At 47.9% G+C, this 10,326-nt stretch overlaps 1 protein-coding gene across 2 annotated transcripts in view; it reads left to right on the forward strand.

The window, feature by feature from the left end:
- The window catches only part of CNNM2 (cyclin and CBS domain divalent metal cation transport mediator 2), a 165,466-nt gene extending 158,596 nt beyond the window's left edge, over positions 1-6,870 (forward strand). For both annotated transcript variants that reach the window (XM_043925225.1, XM_043925226.1), the window contains one exon: positions 432-6,870. In XM_043925225.1, the coding sequence (XP_043781160.1) occupies positions 432-641 (210 nt within the window). In that variant the 3' untranslated portion in view covers positions 642-6,870. The remainder of the gene's footprint in view (positions 1-431) is intronic.
- The last annotated feature ends 3,456 nt before the right edge of the window (positions 6,871-10,326 follow it).

The following is a 10,326-nucleotide window of genomic DNA, read 5'->3' on the forward strand; positions in this document are numbered from 1 at the left end:
GAGATGGTTAAAAAAAAAAAAGAGGAAACCTTTTCAGCCAGTCTTCACGGACTTCTGAGAAACTTGGAGGATTTGCTAGGGAGAACCCTCAGCTTACCTCCTCCCCCGAGCCAGGGCTTTTTTCTGTCTGGAATAAAGATGGCTTTGAGGGGACGAGCCAGCTTTAGCTGATGGAAGCCTATCTCCATTTTCTAGTCTGGCTGGGTGGGATTTTGAGACAAAATTTGGACATACCTTATACCAGAATAAACGGACCTGTTCATAGAGTCAACATGAACTCTAAAAAGTGAAGTGAAGGATGGTTTTCACCTAGGGCAACTACTCGGGGCCCTTCAGGGGATGTAAGGTGTAATAAATACAGTGCCATGTAGAGAAAAGATAGCCTAAAAATATTATTTTGGTTTGTTTTCTGTACCATCTCCTGGCCCCAGATCTCAAGACAGCAATACCAAAATGCCTTGATGGCATCCCGGATGGACAAGACTCCTCAGTCTTCAGACAGTGAAAACACTAAAATTGAATTGACTCTTACGGAGCTGCACGACGGGTTGCCGGATGAGACGGCCAACCTGCTCAACGAACAGAACTGTGTGACGCATACCAAGGCCAACCACAGCCTGCACAGCGAAGGCGCCATCTAGGGCGCCCGGCCCCCACACCAGGCCGCTGGCCTCCCGCCGTCCGACCGTGAATCCCACTAGTGTGAGCTTGTGTGCCATGCTGCATCCTGCAACATCCTGACACCAAAGACTCTGTCCCCTTCCTGGAAGCAGCAGAGGAGGCCAGGGAGGGCAGGCATGGAAACCGGAGACAGGAAGTCGACAGCCAGGGCGTGGCATTTCGAGATTATGGAGATGAACTTCTTCCACCCAAATAGAATCATGTTTATTTTTTCAGCTGTACCTTTTATCATTATTCACTCTCCTCCTCCCTCGATTTGCATGAAGTTGAAAATTGTCGCGATTTATTTTTTTCCGAGAGATCATGTTTTTAAAAAGTGTCTTTTGCAGAGTTTTAAGTTGTCCTGTCTGAACTCTGCTGTGACCCCATGATGTGACCTTAAGAGGATGGACTTGTCCCTCCAGTGGCCTCCCTTGGGCCCTCCCTCCCCACGGCCCCAGGGAGGAGCACCCTTCCTCTGTGCCCCCGCGGGTGTCGCTGTCGAACTTGAAGGATGAATGACACAGACCTGCCAGGGACCCGCAGTTGCCTCTCTGAGCTCAGTGTTAAGTTAATGTTTCACGGTGTCCCTTCCCCTCAGAAAGGTTTAACATTTGCTTGGAATGTGATTTTGCTCCCACTCTAAGGAATTTTTTTTTTTATCACCAAAATGAATGTTAATGAATTTTAAACTGATGGTTTATCTTTGCAAGAGGCCAGGGTGGGTCCCCCCCAACATTCCCCCAGCCTGGGACCTCTGGTTCAGCCAGGCCTCTTCCCCGTCTGAACCTCCAGAGCGCCGTCATCCCACCCCACCCCCGGCCTTGCTCTTGTTAACCCAAGATGCTGCTACACAGATGCCAAATGGAAATCTTCCACGGGGCCCTCGAGTAAGCTTGAGGTGTGTCGTCCACACTCCTGCCCTTCCTGCTGGAATGGTATGTGGCTGTTAGAAAAGGAGTCAGACCTTCCAGCTGGGCTCTGTGCGACCTGCTAAGAAGACATGTCCAGACCCGTGTGTCTCACGGAGGGAACGCTGGGGACTGCCAGCCCCTGCCCCTCTGTCCAGGGAGCCAACTGTCCCTCTTCCCCTCAGCCCTGGGCCCCCGGGGCCCAGCAGGGCCTGTGTGTCCCCACCCGAGGACGTCTGTGCCTCCGCCTCGGACTCGGCCCATGCCAGAGAGGCTGCCTGTACAGCCAGGGTCAGCTTGGCCCCAGACAGGGATTCTGAAACCAAATGTGTCTCATGGCCACTTCATGTGTGTCTCTGTCTTATTTTAATACCAGATTCATCACGTGTAGTGAGATTAATATCAGGAGGTATTTCTTGAATGACTGAATTCTTAACTCTTAGCTGTGTTTTAAGTGTTAACCCAAGGGATGTGTGCATTTTGGGGGCAACATTCATACACTGAAGTGACTTCCTACTGACCACAGTTTTCATACAGACCCGTCAGTCTGCGCTGTGTCCAGTCTCTAGGCAAGAAGATAGCATTTTCTCCATTGGGTCTCACTGCGCGAAGGGAAGCCCCAGGGCTAAGCGGCAGTTTCTTCTCCTTCCTCCAGGTAGGACTGTGCACCCCAGGCTGGGCGCTGGTGGGTGGGAGCTGTGGTCGGGGAAGAACCAGAAACACGCTGGGCTTGCCTCCCAGGGAGCAGCTCGGTGGCTCTAGTGTCGTGTGCACCCACGGTGCGTGGCTTCCCCTGGTATGTCGGTCCTGGAGCATCTTCCCAGAAGGTGCCTTGTCCCTTGGTGAGGGAAGTACTGCCTCTCTTGGTAGAAGTCACTGGTGTGCCCCCTTAGGGGCTGAGTGGCCTGCTGCCAGCACCCAAGTTGCCACCAGTGGGATGGCGCTGCCATAAAGTATAAAAGGTCTTGCTTTCTTAAGATGCGTTGAGTGCGCTGCCAGTGTGATGTGACTTGGGAACTGGGGTTGTCTGTGTAGGCGGGGCGCATAGAAATGAGAGTTCCCTGTAAGGAGGGAAACCTGGGCCTTGTTGGGGAAGGTTTCTGCCCCAGCCCCCGGGCCATGCTGTGGGCCGGGATGGCACTTGCCATCCCAGTGGTCTGGTGGAACCAGGCTGCCAAGCCGTGGTACCTGTGGCCTCCAGGATCTCTGCCTATCAGCTTGCCCTGGCCGATCTGCTTCGATCTGCCTCCCTTACACAGTCCATCTCCAAGCGCGTTGCCCCTGGAAGGAGCCTCTGGAATCACTGTTAATGTGTTGGATCTTTTTTGGAGTCCACCTGCTCCTCTGAGAATGCTAAAGCCCTGGTGAGAGGATTTCTGCTGCTGGCTCCTTGGCTTCGGGAAGAAATGGATGACTTTTCCACACTGCCGTACCTGCTCAGTGTGGCTCTTTGAAAAGTCCTCTCTAAAGGAGCTGGTGGCAGGAGGGCTTTGCCGTGGGTTTCCTGGAGGATGAAATTTTAGTCTCCCAAGTTTGTATTTATTTTCTATAAACTACTCTTTACCTTTTATTTTTCACACTGTTTTATAGCAACAGGGAATCCCAAGTAGGTCCTGTCTGGTCCTTGAAGGAATGAAAGCTAACAATTGGCGACAGTTAGATCTCCTTTGGGGAAAGCTTAGGACCCTTCAGATGGTAACACTCAATATCTGAGCGATAGATATCTCTTCCAGGTCCCACTTTCCTTCTGGAAACTAACTTCAGGCTGTTGAAGGAGAGATGCTGGCTCATTGCTTCTGTGAGGCAGGCGAGCAGGAGAATGACTTGGGCTTAGAAGGTCTGTGCAATTCGTGTCTGTAAAGTAAACGGGAGCAGGGCAGAGAATGACCCTCAGATAGTTGAGATCTTGATGTGTGGTGGCCAGTCCTTAGCACCACCGGTAGATTGTCCTCTCCTTGGGCTGCTGGCTTTGTAAGCGTGGGTGAGGAAGTGGGTCAAGGAGCAGACACAGGGCCTGGGGTTCTGAAGTGTATGGGAGCCCTGCTGTCTGGCCCAGGGCCTCGCTCTCCTCTTCAGTGTCCTGTGGGGCCCGTTCTGTGAGCCCTGGTTCTGAGGGACCAGACAGGGCCGCCTCCTGCTCCTGAGCAGCCATTCCGGCATCCCGAAGGTTCCTCCTGGAACTAGATTCTGGTATCCAGGTGTTCCCAGGACAATCTGCTTTTTCTTCATAAGTGAGACTTCCTAGTGCTTTAGAGGTTACCTCTCTTTTTAATTCTCTGTTCATCTTGCCTGATCAGGCAAGTCCAAAATCAAGTGTTTAAACTTCTAGGAAAACAGAACCTTAAGATTTGTGCATGGAAATTGGGATGTTAGTCAACTTACAGTCAGCTTAAGCCTTGGTTCTTACATAATTTGAATTTGGAAGGGCACCCCATGTAACTTTCCTCCCCTCGCTCCTCACCTCACTTCTGGAAGAGAGCTCAGTGCCCATGCTGACAGGATTGTCTTCCCTTGGTGGGAAGAATAGGGCATCTTGCCATTTCCTAATATTATTTCAAGGAACTTTTGTGCACGTGTTGAATGTAAAACTTCACACTATTATGGAACATTAACTGTGAATATACTGACCTGTGCTGTCCCCGGTACCATACAGTTAAAGGACCAGCTCTTCCATGTCTTGGAAAACAGTGCTAGATACAAGAAGTGCATTTCCCTTAGGAAATGAAGCAACAGGAATTTGCGCTAGGCAGGGACCATGAACTTCTGTCCTCAAATTACCTCAAGTCGAGGAGCAGACCTAAGTAGGCCCTGGCCCACTGAGCCTGTGTCATGGCTGGTCAAAAACAAAACCCAGCCCTGTCACCTTCTGAAAACCAGCCAGGGATCTGACCACTTTCTCCTATCCTGGGCCAGAAGACCAGTATCCCTCCAGTGTTCGCCAGGACCCAGTCCAGGCAGAGGACTCACCTGGGCTGGCACAGCAAGGTGCTCACCTTGTTCCCTGGGATTCTCAGCAGAGGCCACCAGGGAGGATTGGTCACATGACACAAGCTGCTTGTTAGCACGAGGGAGTTAGCATCTCCACTTTGATCCTGGAGATGGTTTTTCTTGCAGAGCGTTGGGGACTGCCAGCCTGAGCTGGGCAGTTCAGAGCGTGGAGCTTTCTGAATTGCCACTGCTCACTTTCTTACTTGAGGACAGGGCTCTGGTCCCAGGTCAGGTGTGGTTCTGTTATGGCCTCTGGACTCTAGTGGTGCTTCAGGCCAGCAAGGGCATCTTGGAGGGCTGGCAGGTTAAGGCAGAATTAGGGGGGGATTTGGGGGGATTTAAGGAGTTCGATATGAGTGATCTGGGAATTCAGAAACTTTTCCCATGCAAATGTTATCAGTGAGCAACCTACTCAGTGGATTTTTATACCTCAGGGCCATTTGCAGACTTTTATCTTTCCACATTTCTTTTGTATTTGAGTGGGCTCTTACAAGAGATGAGTTTGGGGAATGTTGTTCCTTTGCTGTTCATTGCCTGTTTTTGGATGTGCAGGGCACCCAAGCCAAGCTTGCTCAAGGCTGTGACGGTGGGCCTTCCACCTCCAGCACATGCAGGTACCCTCCCTACAGGGAGCGCTTATGAGCTGGCTTTCCTCCTGCTGTCTGGAGATGCCAGGAGTCCCTGGTCAGCCCTGAGAACAGGAGGCAAGTGGGCAGGTCACAGCAGCTGCAGCACATGAGGCAGCTTTCCATCCCACCATCTTGGGCAGGGGACCTTCTTTGCAGACTTCTGTGGTTGACTCGGCTCAAGTAAGCTTTCTCTCTGTATATGCTAGAGCCACTGACATCATCTCAGAAGAATTGTTTTAAATATCGGGCTGTACTTGAAGCAACATGGAAACAAAAGGTTCCAAGTGGCAAGAGAGTAAAGTTCTAGGAGTTTGCATGCCATGGTTTATATGTACACAGATCCAATACGCACTGTAAAACTTGAGTGAGTACTCGTTTTCAAGTTTGAATACCCACTGGGCATCAGACATGAACGACTTGGAAGAATGACTGAGAGTACTGTCTTCATTGGCAGCATATATTCTGGCATTTGCCCACATCTGACCAACAAGCATTCATTTGAGAAGTGGGCCCGGATTCCTCTTCAGACTTACCCTGGAGAGAACTATCAAGTGTGGACCTGGTGGACCTTGGGTACCTGCCCTTAAGTTGGAGGCCCAGGACCCTTGGGTATAAACAGCGTTTCAGGCTCACAGAGCAGAAGGGAGAGGGAGAAAAAAGGACTCTCATTCCCCAGAGAGCCCAGCCTCACTCCTGGTTCATTACTCCCCATGTCTAAAGTCTACTGTGAAGGTGAAGTGTGTCAGTCCATTGACTTTTCTTGTTTCCGGAGTCCTTGAAGTCCACAAATGTATATGCTTTATTTTATATTATTATTTATTATGTATATACGCCTCTACTGTTAGTACATCGTCTGTGACTAAGATGAGATCTGTTCCTGAGCCCCTCATCCATGGAGCCTAGGGTTCTGTTGTCTTTCAGAGTGGGTGAGAAGGAGCAGTTTTGTTTGTTTTTGTCTTAAACAGGTTGCTGCTCTTAGGTTGGTCCTAGTGTCCCAGGCCCTTTTATTCGACCCACCTCTGTTCCTGACAGCAAGTGTTTGAGATGAGGATGGAGGCAGGTCTCCTAATTCACTGCAGAGCCTCTTCAGGGACCTCTGTGAAATACTTTAGAGGTGGTTTCGTGGTGACTGGATCTGTTCTCTAGGCAGTGGTACAGTGTGGCTTTGAGGCCAGGGCCTCCACTCCCATACTCCGAAGCAAGGTTGGTGGCCTGGCCCCACAACAGGGATGGTCTCCAGTTCCCACCTTGGATCACAGAATCCATCTCTGTGCACCGGGGAAGCTGCCTGCCCACCTGGGCTTCTGAGATGCCTTTTCTTGGTTTTGAGGTCCAGTGCCAGCACTGCCTTGGCGCCTCACAGAAGACCTGCTTTGAGTCTGATTTCCACCCTCCTTAGCCTTTACTCACTGTATCATAGTGTACATTTCATGCTTGGCAGCAGCGGAGTTTTCTGAACACAGTTATCTAGAGCTGTGTACGTGAACCTAAATAAGCACAAACGACATGTATAGGTTTCATGAGCTGATTGTCATAATGAATGCATTTTATAATTCAAACGATGTTGTAGATTTACAATCTCTATTTATTTTGTATCAATTTATTTGTAAATTTTGTGATTGTTTTAAAAGGTTTTTGTTCATTTCTATTATTCTATTTAGATAAATGATGATTTCTGTTCACCCTTCTAGCGAATGTGTGTTCCCTCTCTCCCCTATCATCTCTGCCAACACAGGCCTCGTCCCCTGCCTAGTGGGAAAGCTGGGATTGATTGTCACCAAGGCAACACAGCAGGGCATTTCCTTTGGATGTACACTACTAAGTCTTACATTAAAAGAGAAGCAGGTGCTAGAACTTGAGCCTCCAACTTCCAGCCAACAGCAGGGCTGTGTTCTCTTTTTCAAGGATCATAATCTGTTCCCCATCAGTTCATTTTAGATAAAGATGCTGGGGGTACCCATTCAAACTGCCCCAGACATTTGCAGCTCCATCACTAAAAACACATTTCAGCTGGCAAATGTCTTAACTCTAGGCAAGCCCAGAGGCCTCATTGAAGCCTCTCAGTTGGCTCTTAAAGATGAAAATGGCTCTGCAGATCTTTCTCTGTGATGGGAAGCCTAAGACAATGGTTGCAAGAGGCACAGATGGTCTACCCTCAAGTTAAAATCAAGGGCATGAGTGTGGTGAGTCATGGTCAGATGCTGTTCAGGATTCAGTGGACCTGCCTGATTCCTGTATGAGCCCCATCCTCTTCCACTGCCACTTCTATTCCAGGCTTCTGTTCCTTCTTACCGTCCTCACTCACGTGACCAGATCCTGAAGATCTTCCAGTCGAGGTTCATGGACCCTCTGTGATCTATTCCTAGACCACATCCTTTTGGACTCCTTTTTACCTCCCCTCTGTCTCAGTTCTACATTCTTCTGAGAATTGAGCTTCTTAATGACTAGTCCCTTGTTTTTCCTACCATATTGTTTTAACCATGATGTTCTTGATCTATTTTACTTACACTAGTCCTGTGGATTGGAGACATTTTAGCAAAAGAACTGCTGACAAAACTGGCTAAGATGCCACCTGACCTAACCACCTCTCCCCTCTGTCTCAGTTCTACATTCTTCTGAGAATTGAGCTTCTTAATGACTAGTCCCTTGTTTTTCCTACCATATTGTTTTAACCATGATCTTGATCTATTTTACTTACACTAGTCCTGTGGATTGGAGAGATTTTAGCAGAACTGCTGACAAAACTGGCTAAGATGCCACCTGACCTAACCACCTCTCCTACCTCCCCAATCATCACCCCCAATTTCTTGAAAGTGGAACAAGGTAGAGCTACATCCCAGTTAAGTGTTATCTTCTTGGGAGCCTGTTTGCTCTCCTTAGAAGAGCAGAAAGCAGGGCCAGGGAAGGAATTCTCTCTAGCATGTCTGCTCCCAGTTTGCTGCTTTGCTTAGTTTTTCCTGCTTTACTCACTTTGCCTAGGTGAGTCCTGAGCTCAAATCAGGAAATTCTCAAAGGCAAATGTGATTTTTTTCCTTCTGTGAAGATGAGGTTTGCCTAAGCCTTCCCTCTGCATCCATGGGGTTGCCTGCATGTTGGTTCATTCCTGAGCTGTATCATGATATAAACTCGGGTTTTTATTTCACCTAATGCATTATGCTCCCCAGCGCCTCTCCTTAACCCAGCACTTCTGAGGATAAAGATAGTGATCAGATGGTCTTGTAGAGTAAGTGACCAGTACAAATGACCTTTTTGTAGCCTGGAGCTGATTTCTGGAAACACACTTTTTGAAGGTAATTCAGTTTAATAGATAATTCCTTATTAAAGCCAAAATGTTTCATTATATGAGATGACTAATAAATGTTTGGCTTCTTTGTATGATTGTTTTATCGTTTTCCCTCCAAGATCCTCACATCTCTGCTCTTTCAAAAAGTCCCAGAACAAAGCAGTGGTTATAGTGCCTCTCTGTGACATTCTGGTGGCATGACATCTCCCCTAGTGGATGACTGTGAGGCCTAAAGATGCAGGGGGAACTGGGGACCAGAATTCTTTGTCAGAGTGCTTTTCCTGCTAGGATATGAGTGACTGTGAAGCACTCAAACAGTAGGCTTACACATGGCAGGAATTATAGATGAAGCCAGCTTCCCTGAGACAACGCTGCTACATCACTGACCTGAGGGCAGTGGGTCCAAATACAAAGTTATTTGCTTCAAAATTCCCACACCCACAAACTAAACATTATCTTTGGTGCAAACACTGAACACTTAATATTTTTCAGTGCTGGGAAGGTGTGCATGATAAGTCCTCTTTCCAGTTATCTCAGGAACTTGTGAGACTTAGAAGGACTAATACTGTCTTTCATGCGAAGACCATGCACTCAGCTGCTTGGGCTCCAGTGTGTGTGATGAGGTTTCCCTTGGCCTGGACTCTTCAGCCTCATCTATAGCCCCGGCGAAACACGGCTTTGGGAAGAGCACAGTGGGAGACCAGAGCATTTCGGTGAATATATATGTACCTAATTTGATTCATGAACCAATCTGTCTAATCCATAAAGTGGAACAAAGGTATTTTATGGGCAGTGACCAGACCAAAAATTTCTGTCATTTTAAATTAGAAAATAGAATTACTTACATTTATAGTAAGAGTTGATGAGCTTGAGAGTAAGTGTTCTGTGCTCACTCAGGAGTAGGAGTACTATTTGGGGTTAAAGCTCTTTAAAAGCACTTCAACTGTTGTTTATATTTTAATTTTTATCTACCTTTGTGGGAACAAGTCAGATAGTTGTGGCCTTGGGAGGAAGACATGATGTCTGAGGGCAGGGGAGAAATGCTTGAAATGGCCAGGCTAAACAGAAAAACAGCCTTGTTGGCTCTGCAAATGAATGCTCTCTCTCCATAGAGGACTTGCTTTCTGCTATGCCTCCACGCTCAGCAGTGAGAGCGCCGTGTGCTGCTGTCCTGCTCCGGGAGGCGTGGGCCGGGACCATGTGGGCTCCGGGAAGCCACCTGCTGCCCTGCATGCGCATGTCCTTCCTGCTGCCCGTGCACCGAGTCTTGTTTCCAAGGCTTCTCAGGTAGCCCCATGGTGGAGATTTCGTTTTCAGGGCTTCCCAAAGCTGTGTATCATTTGAAATTGTTCCATTTGAGGAAAAACTTCAAGAATAGCTCTGTGCTCTAGTCACCAAGAAAGAATGTCATGAGAAACCTAAGTGTTGAGACATAAACTACTGAACTGAGGAGTTGGGATTAAGTGTATGGCAATAGTTAGATCATAGTTATCATTTTTCCCACCATCAAAGAAAGGTTAAATAGTTTCCATAATGTGGAATGTGGACAAGGCTCCTACCCTTAATGTAGACTTAGATATGCCGTTGTTTGTCTCAGGCTATTTGTGGTGAATAAGCGGAGTATTTTTAAATGCTGTGGCAGCCTTGGAAAAACTGCAGGGCTTTAAAGTTGCTGACAAAATATTTCTTAAACAAATAAATCTGATTTAGGAATATCTAAACATGGACAAAGTACTTTTAAATCTGACATGTCACTGCAAGTGACTTTAAAGTGGTTGCTTAAAAACAACACTAACATGTCAAAAGGATTTGTAGCGCTTAAGTTGTTCTGCTAAGACCTGCTTTTCCTAAAAGT

This window comes from Cervus elaphus, chromosome 15 (genome assembly GCF_910594005.1).
Source record: "Cervus elaphus chromosome 15, mCerEla1.1, whole genome shotgun sequence".
In the NCBI taxonomy this organism is placed as follows: Eukaryota; Metazoa; Chordata; class Mammalia; order Artiodactyla; family Cervidae; genus Cervus; species Cervus elaphus.